We start from the raw sequence: 15,044 nt of genomic DNA, 5'->3' as shown, positions 1-15,044 counted from the left end.
CTGATGGTGTGGATGCCGCTCCTACAGTAGACTAAAGGTTTTTAACTTATTAGTTTTGCATGCTAACTGTAGCTACAGTTCAAGCTTGTATATACATTGTTTGCACAACTCGCACTTATGCTAATGAAGAACAGCAACAAAGCTAATCACAAGAACCCCATTGCATGTCATATTTTCTTCATTTTCTTTCAATAAGGCAAAATAAACCTCCGGTTTTTGATGATACGAAAACAAAAGTAAAAAAGTTTTTTTTTCTCATGGCGTCCATTTCCCCCCCAACCAAAACAAAACAAACAGACAAACAAAAACACTTCAATGCATAACTACCATGTCGCAATTACGGCATTGGAAATAGTAACTTCCGAGGAGGACATGAAACTGTCCCAAATGGTTATTTGGCTATATCTCTTACAGTGTAGAAAATTGCAAAAAACCGTATTTTAAGAGTTTATCCTATTTACAGAATTGACTTTTGAATCGGGATCGGAAAAGCCACCATGAACCGTAAAAGCTCCGGATGTAAGTCTTATGTTGTGATTTGGGAATTACCGTGATGACTAGCGTCATGCTCGAGTCGTCGAATCAGAGAAAGCATAACGTAGTCCGAGCCAAGGTCTGTATTTTGATTGGGCAAACCGCTGCCGAGGCTGGAGGATGCAAGATATTTCACACACAACACATTCATTTGACGCAGCAATATGTCTGCGCGCATAAAGTGAGTAACATGGGAGGGAGGAAAGAGGATTAGGAGAAAGCAATGGGAATAAAACCGTGGAGACGATTTTAGTGTGTTTTCGTTTTAGTCAATATCTGCCCTTGCAATAGTGTGGCGTTTTTTTGGTAAATTCTGCTTAATTCGATGACTGCCCGTGGCAAAGGACGCTGCGCTAAACATTTTATTATATCCTCGGATATAATTAAAGCGCTTTTAATATCCTTCGTGCCACGGGACATTATAATCCAAACATGGATTTCGTTCTGAGTGGGGTGGCTGCCTGCGGCGCCTGCTTATTCACAAACCCGCTGGAGGTTGTTAAAACTCGTATGCAACTGCAGGGTGAGCTGAAGCGCCGTGGTACGTACCACGTCTATTACCGGAATGTTTTCCACGCCTTTTACACGATAGGCAAAGTAGAAGGTCTGGTTGGCTTGCAGAAGGGACTTGTGCCGGGACTTCTCTACCAGTTCTTTATGAATGGGGTACGACTTGGTTCTTATTCTATCATCGAATCTGCTGGGTATATCCACACAGACGGAAGGGTCAGCGCGGTTAAGAGTATCGTGGCCGGAGCTGTCTCTGGGATCGTAGGTGCCTTTATGGGCAGTCCGATATATCTGGTGAGTACATGCGACAATCTGAAACTGAAAGTACGCATTTTTCGTGGAAACCAGCGTCATTTCCAGTAAGGCTGCTGGAGGGTCACAGAGTAAAAAAAGTTGCGCTCAGCTCAATTTCTGGAAAGCTGTCTTTCCTCTCTCGATAACATATGTTAAGACGCCAGGGTGAAAATTTATTGGTATTACAGTCACTGATCATATCACCCAAACTGCGTCTGAGAAACTTTCCCAAATATATGTGGTGGATTTTAAGGAAATTACAACATAACTTACAACATGGCATTAATTAATGCTAATTAATTAAAAATATTCGTGATGGCAAAGACAATGGTGGTGAGCAAACGTTTACTGGAAGGGTGGATCATACAGTCACATTCTGTGCCTACAGGTAAAAACTCAACTGCAAAGTCAGTCCACCTCCACCATAGCAGTCGGACATCAGTATCAACACCGGGTGAGTTCCATTGTGGGCCAGTTCCGGTTCAGCCAGTAATTTTTCCACAACTCACTTCATCTTGGGAAATCACCACGGTGAGAAAACCTCTGTTGTAATATATACATGGGCCATAAGCAACTGCTATTAACATGATTCAGCAATTTGGGAATGACAGCTGCTCACCCCTGTAATTTAGATTTAGATTTAAATGGTTGTGGCTTTGGAGAGTGGTGTCTCTGACATGTTATGACTGGCACAGAACAAGCACTGTATTTGCAGTGTCCACCCAGTCAATGAAACTACAAATGTACCTGATCAATGAAACACAAACATCAGTGAAATTGACCACACTGGACTTTCTGCACCAGTTCCAGAAAGTCATTTAGAATTTGTTATTGACATTATGATGTCAGATCTTACAATGCAAAAATGTTAGTTATAAAGGCAAAATCTTACTACTCATCACACTGAATTATTGATTACATTGTGCCCAGTGCCACATCAACATCTGGTTGGGCCAGGCCTCATTGGTGCATAAGTTAGAGACTTAGAGAAATGCCAGTTTTTTTAGAGCCTAATGCTTACTCATAATTATTAACTGAATTAATTTTTTCATATTTTTTATTGTTTTAAAGGTAAATGATTAAAATATTACCAATTTTCTTTGTTATCCAGAATATTCTTAACTATAGATGGTACTTCTATTTCTGCATCTCTCCAGGGTATGTGGCATGCACTGGTGGCAATTCACAGTCAACATGGCATTCTGGGATTGTGGCGGGGTTCAAGTGCAGCCGTGCCACGGGTCAGCGTGGGATCAGCCGCTCAACTCTCCACCTTCTCCGTCTCCAAGGAGCTCATTGCCAAACTCCAGGTGAGGCCCCACAACACTCATCAGAGAATTCAACCAGAAACACTGTAAAGAATGAGCAGGGAATAAAAAGTGTTCAACAAGTGTATTGATTGTATTTTCACTTTATTTCTGGTCTACCCCTATCTTTCCTTTGTCTTTTCCACTTTCTCTGTCTCCCTCTCTTTTTAGTTGTTCTCAGAAGGAAGCTGGCTGTTGGCTCTCTATGCTGGTATGGTCAGTAGTGTGGTGGTGGTATTGGCTATGACTCCGTTTGATGTGGTCAGCACACGTCTTTACAACCAGCCTGTGGACGACCATGGCAGGGTGAGCCTCTAGCACCCTGCAGGTTCCCCGTAACTGACTTAGCGTTGACTGTCTCAGTCCTGCAGACTGTGTTCACCTGTATTATCTGATGAGTTGATACAGATGTGTGCAGGGCAGAGACAGCAAAAAACACAGCAGTGCTGAGGGTTTCTGTGCCTAGGATTCAACAATATACATCACCTTTCTCAATTACACATATGCACACTCGCACACTACAGTGAGCAAAGCATTAGTATGTTAGCATTGCTTAGGTTTGTAGTGACAAATTGAACACAAGTGTTTTGGCCTCGCTTTAATTAAGCGCTTCTTCAATAATTAAATGCAGTTTCTTATTTAACCATTTGTATGTTTTGCTTCCACAACTATAATTATCCGGTAGCTGAAGTCAGTCATTGTGTGTGTGTTTGGCAGGGTCAGCTGTACAAAGGTTTTGTGGACTGCTTCTCTCAGACACTGAAGAAAGAGGGTGTGATAGGACTGTACAAGGGCCTGGGAGCTTCTTACTTCAGACTGGGGCCTCACACTATCCTCTGCCTGCTCTTCTGGAACCAGCTCCACTCCTTCTATCACAACTACAGTTAACACCAGTCTGAGCTCCTGCCTGAGCTACCCGCACAACCCCCAGTGAACTGGCTCAAATACGGGTTTGGAACACACGTTTCTGGTGTTTGTGAGCCTGTGCCAAATAGATCAAGGTAATAGTGAAAAGTTAAGAGTTAATAGTTAATCAGTGCAACAAGATGACAAATCCAAACTTTTTTTAAAAGTTGTTTTAATCAGTGTTTGCCTTAACATTCATGTTTCCAGTATGGGTCAAACCTAGTCACCATCTGCTTTCCCTACCATTCACCATCACCTCCTACTCATTTATAGTTGAAGTAATGGGGAACCACTACTGCCATTAGGAGCCATTAAATAAAGGTTTGTTCAGTGAACTAGGATCTAGGAGAAAGAGGGTGGAGAATATCTAAGGGAGGAGCACATCATCTGCATTGTCCTACCTCTTCCACCTTGGGCCCACCTCCTCGACCTCCATGATGGAATTAGACCAACTGACTCCACTTCTGTATCACACAATGAAGGAAACTAAAGACAATTGGTCAGAGAGAGGCTCTCTTAGAATGTACTGTATAATAAAATAATGGAGGGTCAGCTGCACTAACTTATTAAAGATTACTCATAAAATGTAAGAGCAAAAGGCCAGGGAATGCTTTTCTGGGAAAAACATTGCTCATATCAGCAATCATGAACTGGTCAGGTCAAAGATACTACAACAAAAGTCATTTCTTACAGACTGGATTTGTCACTGAAATATGCAACAGTTTTGAATTCAAAACTAAACCCAAGGGGTAGCTGATGCTTTAGTTGGTGTTTTTTCTGTAACTGCTCATCAGGGCAGATGAAGACATTAAACAGAAGGGAAAAAAAATCTAAAGGGTATGTATATGTGGGGTCAGTGCTTCCAACGTACTGTGTACCAAAACGGGCATTAATTTCTTCACAACAAGGGAGGGATCTACTGGTACTGGGTGCTTGGTTTGCCTAATGTTTTCCTAGCTTTAGTCATTCTAGTGTTTAATTTAAATTCTACAGTGAAGTGATGCAATTCCCATGTGGGAACAGTCCTGCAGGGCAGGGCTAATGGGTTTTACTACGAGCCAGGAACACAGGATGAATTCAATGAGTTGCAGATTTTATGTAGAATTCCTTTAGGTCTGTATTATCCCCCAGAGCAGTGAGAGATGCCTGATTTTACAGCGTCATTTGCAGAGTAAGGTCAGTTTTCCTGTTATAGAAGGAGTTGTCACTTACTCTGTGCTCACTGGATAGAACTGCACTGAACATAAGATAAGTCATTGAACTCCTGAAATGAGATGGTAAAAACAGTAGTATAGTGGAGCTTGTTACTTTGTTTTTTCTCTTGATAGTGGGTAATGAAAGGTAAATAAAATGTTTGCAATAATGTGTCTGACTTTTTTCCTCCTTGAATGTGCAAGTTTTAGGTGGAAACTAAATGCACAAGGCTGCAAAACCTGTTGCATTATTCTAAAGCTAAATCAATTGTCAAGGAAGTCATATAAGGGATTGTGAATTTACAAGCTTAAAGGTTACAAACGATCTTTTAGTTATCCAGTAATCTGTAATGGAACTACACCCTACTTCTCTCAATAGGAGAAGCACTGTCACTGGAAACAATGTTTGTGCTCTGGTTACTAAAGTGTCCAAAGAAATGTGTTTGACTCAGAATAAATGTACACAGCATCAGCTAGATCTCCTTTCATAGATGTGAGTCTGGTATTTACTACAATCTTTTTTTTTTAATCACAGCATGTAAACAGCTTACTCGGATAGGCCTCTCAAAGGAGTAAGCAATTCAGGATCGAACCAATAAAAATACATATACAAAGATATAAACACACAGTGAACTTGAACTCTTGTGGGCAGCTCTGATTCATTGGGCACTTTCCTATGGAAGATGATCTACTTAACGGTGTCTACATAACATCCGTGTCTTCAAAGGGTTCCACTTTGTCCAACCTCTCAGAAATCCCCTTATGTTTAAACTGACCCATCTCTGTGCGTACAGGACTCTTATCCAAACACTCCAGGATCAAGCAGGCGTAAAGACTGAAGTAGAGTATGGAAGTCCTGCAGTGTCCAGGCTGTTGCAGCTGATCCACTTAATGCACAGCTGCTACTACTGAGGTGACTGAGAGAGAGAGAGAGAGAGAGAGAGAGAGAATCCTGTTCAGAACCTCTAGAAATAAAAGCTACAAACCTGAACACTTTCATAACAAAAACAGCAGCATTCGCTGCTGTGAAACTCTGAGGTTCGTGCATGTGTGTATTATCTGATAACAGGGCTGAACATAATCAGAAGGAAAGAAAGACCTGATGTTTGTATGTTGCTCTTACCAATGCGTCAATAAACGGTATGGAGGGACATTCGTGTCTGTAATGCTGTGGGTAAGTTTGAGTATTACAGATCTGTCCTTCTGAAACCCACCAAGCTGGTGAACTACTAGCACATGGATGTGGCACAAAAGAATGCAACAGAAACTGTCAGGGGAAAACAGGCCTGTGTGCTCAAAAAGTGACCACAAAAGGAGAAATAAAATTGCTTAAAAATGGGCTTTCCCAAACAAAGGGGGTGGAACAATTAAGAAAGACAAGAAGAGATAAAAAAAAAAAATGCCAGCACAGTCCCCAAGGGATGAGAGAACTCCAGAAGGAAAGGCACTACACAACGCTGTAGAGAAGCTCAAGGGGTGAGAGATGAAAAAACAAGAAATACCAGTCTGGTCTTCTGCCAGAACACTGAACAACACAGAGCTTGTGAATTGCTCTTTAGTAGGCAGGAGGACAAGTGTGGCCAATTACCCCCGATTATCCCAGAACCACCCTGTGCCGCCCTCTGGTGGCCAAATGTTGCATAGCAGATAGTCATTAAAACTCCTTAAGGTCCCCTAAGTAAAAGCTTTCCTCAAACTTCAATATCCTAAACTCACTCCTCCTTTCTTAAGATGTATTAAAGAGACTGCAGCCTGCAGTTCATCAGACACACAGCAGTTGGAGGTTTCGAAAGACACAGGAAATTAAAATTTTTACATCAATGTTAGCATCACTACATAAGTTACCTCTGGGTTTTCTTCCTATTTGTATACCTTTGTCTCAGAGTGCCTTGATTAACCATGTTTAAATTTGTTTACCTTGTTGAATATGGTAATTACATTCAGAGTGCAAGTAAATAAACCTTACTATTCCATTTACATGTGTTCTCACAAGGAAGTAAGTTACTGAACATTTCTATTTGTACCTTGTGCATGTATGTGTGTGTGCATGTGTGAAACTCACCTAATAATAACTGGGTCATTGAAGGTAACCAGAATATCTGTGGAGTACTGTGGTAGGCGGAACAACCCCAGGTGAATGTTTACAGTGTTCTTTGCCTGTTAACAAGCAACACAAAATATCACCACCTGAGAGCAGAAAACAAACACAAACCATCTGAGCCAAACATGATCACGTCTACACACTAGTGACAAACACCACAAACAAGACCCTCCTCTATGCACCCACCTCCTCACTGAACTTGGAAATAAGCTGAGCTCCAGAGAGCAGCCAGGCAGAACTGCACTCCAGCTGGTATTGAAGAAGAGGCTCCACCCCACACACCTCCCATGAGCCAGTGGCCGATGACTTATTATCACCAGCCAGATCCTCAAAGTGATACCTACCAATCACACTGGTTGCTTATAGAGTGCATTTATCACAATGAGGCATACTAGGCACCAAATGAAGATCCCAGAGAAATGGAAAGGAATGAACAAGGGGGTGGTGGTAACGACCTTGCTGCCTGTGTGTCCTCCACATGGTTCTGGTACTCCAGCAGCTCAATGATAATGCTCTGGTCTGTCTGAGTGTGTGCAAATGCCTCCTGGTTATCAGGAATCTCCCGTAACTCACTAGGGAGTGTGACGGACCAACATACAGGGATAAGTAGGTTCATAAGACAGGTTGCTGTGTGTGTAAAACTGCACTGGTACATATGGCAAAACTTTTAATATCAGTCTTAATGTATGACATTTCAGGAAATTATTTCTAATGGACTATCAGGTGAATTTGGTGAAGTTCGTTCGTGGCATTTTTTTGTTATATTGTACAGTAAATGTAATTTGTTCAGACCCGTGAATTTTAAGTACCTGATATCTTTGGAGTTAGGGGGAATAGTAGCCGACAAGGCACCTCCAAATAGAGGCCGAGACATCGCCTTCCAAAGCAGAAACAGGCGTACTGTATCGGTGAGAATGACATGTTCATAAGGTCAGAGTAGTTACCGTTAGTTTGCAAGCCCTTTTGCAGCTGTGTGTGTGCGTGCCTGAAGTATGCATTAAATATGAAAATCTGTAACTAGAGAAAAGTGAATTAATTCAAAGAGACTAACTTAAACATACGCAACATAAGAGATCAGCTCGCTAGCAAACTAGTAAGTCGATGTTCGTGTACTAAGCTACAGCTACTATCAATGCTTTAGCTAGTTTACTTACTATATTGTGTGCTAGCGAACGTTTTATATTATTTCCAATAACTCAATATTGAGTATAATGTAAGGAACACATTATAATGCCTACCGTGGAAGCTAAATGAATCTGTATTTTAGAAAGCTGCTAACTAGCTGTTATACCTAGCCGTTAGCTAACATTACTGTTCCCGCTGACATTTCCCGGATGGGAGGTAATACTTTGGACGTAGTAAACATTGTAGAATGCCACTATTGCCCTCTACAGGAGCTAAAGCGCAGTACGCTAACTTAAATAACTAAATATCGTTTTGATAAGAATACAGGTAGTTTCGTATGTGTGATTTCTGCTTTATGTAGCCCAAAGGCCACTATTACACGATAAATACATGCGCTAAGGGTAAGATAATGCAGCATTTACTACTGATGCGGGTCTAACGTAGCTAACTGTTTTACATAAATAGCGATTTTTAATGTGCTTTACAGAACATAGCCACAACGTGACTTTAATACGAAGCAGCACTCTCGCATAGTGCTACCGCCTGAGTGAGTTATAGCTTTCACGAGGTGCTTCACATCTACAAAAAAGAATGATTTGGCGCTGTGAAATGAGGGATTAAATTAAACATATCGTTGAGTTTAAAATTCAGTTCCGCCAGGTTCGATATCGTAATGTTATGTGACCTTACAGCATCTTTGCGCCCCGCTTTATTAGCTCATTTTTGACCTCTTACTGAACTCAGTCAGCTGTGTAGTCCAGGGTTTCAGTGGTCTGAAACATGTTCAGAATCATGAGATGGTCATGTGGGTGGAGGTTGTAATACTGCTTAAGGACCTTCCTAAGTAAATCCCCCAAATTTACACACTGACACGTAATGATTCAACTAACACGCATCCAAAGGTAATCAGACTAGATATCTGCAGACAAGACCCAAGTGCAAGGACACTCCAGGGTTAAATGCAAAACTGCATTATTTGAGATCAAACCCATGACACACACGCACACACACTCTCTCATAGAGGTGGAGTTTTGAAGAGCTGAGGAGAGCTCATCAGAGCAACGACTACCAGTTGCTTATCGCTCACACATTGACCAGCAAGAAAGAGGAAGATGATGGTGATGATTAAGAAAATAATCATGCTAATGTTGAAGATGGTAAGCTATTCTAATGTGCAATAATTGCAGCGGCTCACGACTGGATAAGGATCCAGGGTGTTGAAAGTATGAATAAAAAAAAAAAATCAAAACTCTTTTCTCTCTCATTCTCACTTTTTCTACCACCATGACCCTGTTCACTCCAAGACGCATTAAACATGTGTCTTGGGTTATCCACCCACGAGGGGTTACCAAAATGCATAGCCGTTTACATTTTGAATGTGTCGCTAGTGCCCGCTGGTAATAGAATTTTTCATAACTTTCGCTTAAGGACATTGTACCCCATTCTTACTTATACTTAAATCCATTTATGATCTGATCACCTGGGATCCATGTTAATGCCAGGGCTTCTTGCTCACTCTCTCTTTCTCTCTCTTGTTCTGTCTTGTTCTCCCTCTCAAGTCAAGTCAAGATGGCTTTATTGGTATGACTATACGAAGTACAATGATGCACTAGACATTTTTACATGATTAAATTAAGCAAAAATAATAACAATTACAACAAAAGCACATTACATAATAATATACACATTACATAATAATAGTAATAATAATAGTAGTAGTTTTTACCAGGTTAAAAGAATCAGAACTCACTGAATAGGTGCACTCTTTTCAGGGTTCAGTTCTTGCATCTGTAGCATCTTAAATTGGTAGTGTTACTCTCGTACTGGTCTTTACATACATCCAGAAATGTAGTGATATTTTGTGTTTGTTTATTGACAGTGTAAGTTGGCCTAATTCTGTCCTGCTTGCATTGGTAGGTGCTTTTCTTTGAGTTTTCAAAATCAGTCAGCAAAATTTTGCATGCAGGGCTTCTACTGAATTCTTGTTCCATCTAATGTAGCTATGATGACTGAGTGGAATCTATACTTCAATTCCATAGAGTGGAAAGGGCTATTATTACTATATTAAATAATTTGCACCAAATTGAAATGGGCAGATCAGTGCAGAATCTTCCTTTTATTGCATGTATGCTCTGTATGCCACTTTTTTTGTTTAGTGCATTTATTGCCTTGCTGAAACTTCCTGATGCTATAATGATGAGCTCGAGGTAAGTGTACTGCATCATGTGCTCTAAGGTGTTGCTGCCTATAGTGAACTGGTGTCTGTGCTCCTGGCATCTGGGCTTCTTTTAGAAGAAGCTTCTGCTCAACAAGCCCATGAATAAGCCCATGATTCTCCCTATTAACAGGGGAGGTAGTAATGCTGTACCCTGAAACCTATCCTTTGCCTTCTTTATTGGAAGCATTAAATACCTAGACATCACCATATCTTCTAAACTTTTATAGCTATTTCCTCCTTATTTAAAACCATTATTGGAAACAATAGAACATACACTGCTGTATGAACTTACCAGTTTCACTGTTTGGCAGAATAGCAAATGATCCCTATTCAACTAACCACTAGATGGTTCAAGACACTGGATTCTACAATAACAAAATTTTACTGGAAAACAAACTGAGAATCAGACCAAAAAAAAAAAAAAGAGGCAAGAACTAGGAGGACTTAAAGTACACAGCTATCACAATTAGCATTACTATATAGCAAATTAATGACAACATATCCACATCTAGGCATATGCCAAACAAAAATATTACCAATTTGTTTCTGTGTTATCCACTAGTGTGATCTTACTTAGTGAAATGTGGTTGGTAAACTTTCCTCTGTACCACACCAAAATTCCTCTCAAGCAGGTAGACTGTACTTGGTTTGAGTGAAGCCACAATAATTTATTTAGGTAATTTAATAGTTTGTCAGTTTTTTGACAGTATATATTATATACACATACTTGAAAAGAGTAAGAATGGCTTCTGGCTTATACAGGTGTATAAAAGTACAGTTGGCCTAGATTCTCAGAACATTCACTCATTGATCTTCTACATCAGTATCATGTAAAACCCAAAATGAACAGCAACTAAAAAAATCATGTTTTCTGCATGAAGTGAGGCATAAAAGAAGGGGAGAGGGATGGGGAGGGATGGGAGAGATGGGACAGATGGTGGAGAGATGGTGGAGAGATGGCGGAGACATGGGGGAGAGATGGTGGAGACATGGGAGAGAGATGGGAGTGAGATGGTGGAGACATAGAGAGATGGGGAGAGATGGTGGAAACATGGGAGAGAGATGGTGGAGAGATGGTGGAGACATGGGAGAGAGATGGTGGAGACATGGGAGAGAGATGGGGGAGAGATGGTGGAGACATGGGAGAGATGAGATTGAGTCACATGAGTCCTGCAATTTTTAAAAATGTATTTATTAATTTTTTATATATATATATATATATATATATATATATATATATATATATATATATATATATATATATATATATATATATATATGTTTAATTAATTACTTTATTTTTTGTGGTTGTGTAGATATTAGTGGGGTAACAGAAGTTATCTTTTCATTAACTTAACCCAGTTTTAGCAGGAACAAGAAGCATCCCTTATCAGTCCCTTATCTCCTTACCTTCGTTGACTTTCTGCTGTTTACATAACATGACTATATTTTCTTTCTTGAAGATTTGGGTGCTGACATTTAAGAGTACGAACAGCATAAACAGATAAAAAGTGTCATTTTGTATGGGCTACATATGCCATACTACAGTCCTAACTGAGGCATGATGGACCCAACATCAGAGCAATGAAACAGAGGCAATGTTCTGACACACTGAATTTCCACAGAGAATGCAAATGTGGATAACATACTTAATATATAAGCACTGAGAAGTGCAAATATAATATCTTCTTACAAGTTCCTTATAAACACTTGTGCCTTATACCCAGTCATTCATCAATAACAAACAGACCCCCTTCTACGAATACTAATGCTGACCTGAATACTAATTCTGTCCACCTGTCATCAGTCACTACCGCTTTATAAATACTCCATATGTTCCCATTCATCTTTGTGAAGTATTTTTTGACTTTGGCAGTATTTGGCTGTTCCATAGTTTCCATGGTTTTTGTTCTTAGCCCTGTTTGTGTCTCTACCAACATTGGATCGCACTTTTGTACCTCTGCCCTCTGCCTACCTGGATTTTGACTACTGCCTGTGTCCCAGGTACCGGTTCCTGTGTTTTTGAGCTTTATCTTTGTATTTGAATTGTACCTAGAATTAAGATCCTCCCTTATCCTAGTTCAATGTGGCACTATGCAGGATCTGTGTTGGATCTGTGCCATTTCTGTGCTGGCACTCTTGCTGATAGCTTTGCTGATCAGAGGAGAAGTGAGGAGTGAGAATGGGGTGGAGCTACACATAGACATTTATACTGTCAGTCAAATTATATCAGCTATTGATGTGTTTTATATATCTGAGGACATCTAAATGCCCATACTAAAGTTTAGTTAATTAAAATAATTTTCCATCCCAGTGAGAATGGGCCCAGTGAAACACCACAGGCACAGACATACATTCAATGCAATGTAATCACTCACACTTACTGGACAGGATGTAATCTCTCAAACTCACTGCACAGGATGTCAGCTCTCACACTCATTGTGCAGGATGTAATCACTTATGCTCACTGATGTAATCATTCACACGCACTGCAGGTCTATGAAATAATGCTGGATTCAGACGTCCTAGTCAAGTCAGTGTTGGTGTTAGGGTTAAGGTCAAAGTTATGGGTTAGGATTAGTGTCCACCCCAGCATCAGTCTACATACACTGCCTGGCCAAAAAAAGACATCCTGTGGTCGTGGAAAAGATGTTAATCTGTTTCAGAAGGGTCAAATTATTGGCATGCATCAAGCAGAGTAAACATCTAAGGAGATTGCTGAAGCTACTAAAATCGGGTTAAGAACTGTCCAATGCATTATTAAAAAGTGGAAGGATAGTGGGGAAACATCATTTTTGAGGAAGGAATGTGGCTGGAAAAAAATCTTGAATGATCGTGATCGGCGATCACTTAAATGTGTGGTGAAATCAAATCGTAGAAAAACAACAGTAGAACTCAGGCATATGTTTAATAGTGAAAGTAAGAGCATTTCTACACACACAATGTGAAGGGAACTCAAGGGATTGGGACTAAACAGCTGTGTAGCCTTAATAAAACTACTTGTCAGAGGCTAACCAGCAAAAACGGCTTTAATTTGCTAGGGAGCATAAAGATTGGACTCTGGAGCAATGGAAGAAGGTCTGATGAGTCCAGATTTAACCTGTTCCAGAGTGATGGGTGGATCAGGGTAAGAAGAGAGGCAGCTGAAATGATGCACCCATCATGCCTAATGCCTACTGTACAAGCCTGTGGGGGCAGTGCTATGATCTGGGGTTGCTGCAGTTGGTCAGGTCTAGGTTCAGCAATGTTATGTGCCCAAAGAATGAGTTTAGCTGACTACCTGAATATACTGAATGACCAGGTTATTCCATCAATGGATTTTTTCTTCCCTGATGACACAAGCATATTCCAAGATGACAATGCCAGGATTCATTGGGCTCTAATTGGGAAAGAGTGGTTCAGGGAGGATGAGACATCATTTTCACACATTGATTGGCCACCACAGAGTCCAGACCTGAACCCCATTGAGAATCTTTGGAATGTGCTGGAGAAGACTTTGCGCAGTGGTCCAAATCTCCCATCATCAATACAAGATCTTGGGGAAAATTTAATGCAACTTTGGACAGAAATAAATGTTGTGACATTGCAGAAGCTAGTGGAAACGATGCCACAGTAATACGTACTGTAATCAAAGCTAAAGGCGGTCCAACGAAATATTAGTGTGTGTGACCTTTTTTTTGGCCAGGTAGTGTATAACACAACACTACTGTTTCTGGCTTTTTTTTACCACAGCTCTAGCTAGTAAATAAGACACACACAAAATAACTTTTATGAAACAAGACACAGGGTAGAGACAAGAACAGAAACAAAACAAAGATCACATGTTGCCATAGAAGCCATGAGAAAGCCATGCGTGAATCTGTGAGAGACCGAACCCCTCCTCTAATGCATGATTTTTGTGGTGGGTCAGTAAAGAGAACAGGAGGATCCATGATGGTAGCAGGAGGTTCCAGGAGACCACAGTGCAGAAATTCAGTGGCATTTCCACACAGACAGCTATGTCCATACTGAAAATCTGTGATGTTGGCAGCTCAGAGGAAGCGAGAGGTGGGGTTACGAAGTAATACTCTTTATTCTCCATCGGTTTTTCAACGATGTACGCACTTAACAAAAACAACAATCCTCCTTTAATGGGAACACGGAGACTTCTCTTAACTGAAGTGTCATAGGACCACTAATGTGCAGCCCTGTCTCCTGGAATCTGTGGGTTTAAATAAAGGGGAAAGCATTTAGGGAACAGGTGAACCTAATCAGTATTCTGGAGACTGTGAGCAGGGCAGGTAAGAGGCTTGACCCCTAGCAGGAATGGGCGTGTCCCTCCTGCTAGCCGGCCGACCAACCGTGACACATACCAGGCAAATATGTAAGCAAACGTTAACAAATTAAATATTATATTAAATATTATAAATCAAATGCAGCTAGTGCTATAACAGTTATTATAGCACATATAGTTGGATACTATGAGGTTGGATACAGAGGTGTGGTTAGACATATAGGTGAGCTTAGACACAAAGCTGAGTGTGGACTTACAGTTGAGCTTGGATGCAAGTTTTCCTGGAGACAAAAGGCAATAGTGTGAATACAGGAAATACAATGTAAAGCTAAAGGAAGTATTGATAGAAAAACAGGAGCACAGGACTGCATGCGTCTGGTTGTCATCTGCAAGGCTTCATGAGGTCTGCTAGAATGTTCTAGTCTAATTACCACGAGGTTTTGGGGGGAAATGGATAAACGGGTGTTCCTAAGAGGTGGAGTGAGGCCATGTGTATTAACTTTATAGATTAAAAAAAAATTATTTTGTTGTTTAATGATTGAGTCTTTCAGAATCAGTGCAGTTCTACATTATATAAAGCACA

At 40.6% G+C, this 15,044-nt stretch overlaps 2 protein-coding genes across 3 annotated transcripts; one reads left to right on the top strand and one right to left on the bottom strand.

The window, feature by feature from the left end:
• The first annotated feature begins 695 nt into the window (after window positions 1–695).
• Window positions 696–3,602, top strand: slc25a35 (solute carrier family 25 member 35). Its single transcript, XM_027020063.2, has 5 exons — window positions 696–1,338; window positions 1,727–1,792; window positions 2,496–2,648; window positions 2,817–2,951; window positions 3,363–3,602. Exons 1-5 carry the CDS (start codon window positions 967–969, stop codon window positions 3,531–3,533), a joined length of 897 nt encoding a protein of 298 aa, XP_026875864.1. The 5' UTR covers window positions 696–966; the 3' UTR covers window positions 3,534–3,602.
• rangrf (RAN guanine nucleotide release factor) lies at window positions 2,604–8,185 on the bottom strand. Of its 2 annotated transcripts, none has more exons than XM_027020065.1 (6): window positions 8,084–8,185; window positions 7,655–7,745; window positions 7,301–7,417; window positions 7,032–7,185; window positions 6,807–6,901; window positions 2,604–2,690 (listed from the first exon to the last, which is right to left on the bottom strand). In XM_027020065.1, the coding sequence occupies exons 2-6, from the start codon at window positions 7,717–7,719 to the stop codon at window positions 2,678–2,680; spliced, it is 444 nt and encodes a 147-aa protein (XP_026875866.1). In that variant the 5' UTR covers window positions 7,720–7,745; window positions 8,084–8,185; the 3' UTR covers window positions 2,604–2,677. The 2 variants fall into 2 exon arrangements, with proteins under 2 accessions (XP_026875866.1, XP_026875865.1); XM_027020064.2 differs by lacking the exon at window positions 2,604–2,690 and adding an exon at window positions 4,628–5,661.
• Window positions 8,186–15,044: the final 6,859 nt, after the last annotated feature.

The sequence above is a fragment of the Electrophorus electricus genome, chromosome 6 (assembly GCF_013358815.1).
Source record: "Electrophorus electricus isolate fEleEle1 chromosome 6, fEleEle1.pri, whole genome shotgun sequence".
Taxonomy (NCBI): domain Eukaryota; kingdom Metazoa; phylum Chordata; class Actinopteri; order Gymnotiformes; family Gymnotidae; genus Electrophorus; species Electrophorus electricus.
Note: the sequence above shows the minus strand (reverse complement) of the source record. Positions and strands in the feature narration are given on the sequence as shown.

Excerpts from the sequence above, each read along its gene's own strand:
- slc25a35 (XM_027020063.2), top strand. The coding sequence starts at position 967 with ATGGATTTCGTTCTGAGTGGGGTGGCTGCCTGCGGCGCCTGCTTATTC. Across the intron at positions 1,339-1,726 it reads TGGGCAGTCCGATATATCTG|GTAAAAACTCAACTGCAAAG; the intron begins GTGAGTACATGC and ends CTGTGCCTACAG. Across the intron at positions 2,952-3,362 it reads CTGTGGACGACCATGGCAGG|GGTCAGCTGTACAAAGGTTT; the intron begins GTGAGCCTCTAG and ends TGTGTTTGGCAG.
- rangrf (XM_027020064.2), bottom strand. The coding sequence starts at position 7,719 with ATGTCTCGGCCTCTATTTGGAGGTGCCTTGTCGGCTACTATTCCCCCT. Across the intron at positions 7,418-7,654 it reads CCTAACTCCAAAGATATCAG|TGAGTTACGGGAGATTCCTG; the intron begins GTACTTAAAATT and ends CACACTCCCTAG. Across the intron at positions 6,902-7,031 it reads TTTCCAAGTTCAGTGAGGAG|GCAAAGAACACTGTAAACAT; the intron begins GTGGGTGCATAG and ends GCTTGTTAACAG.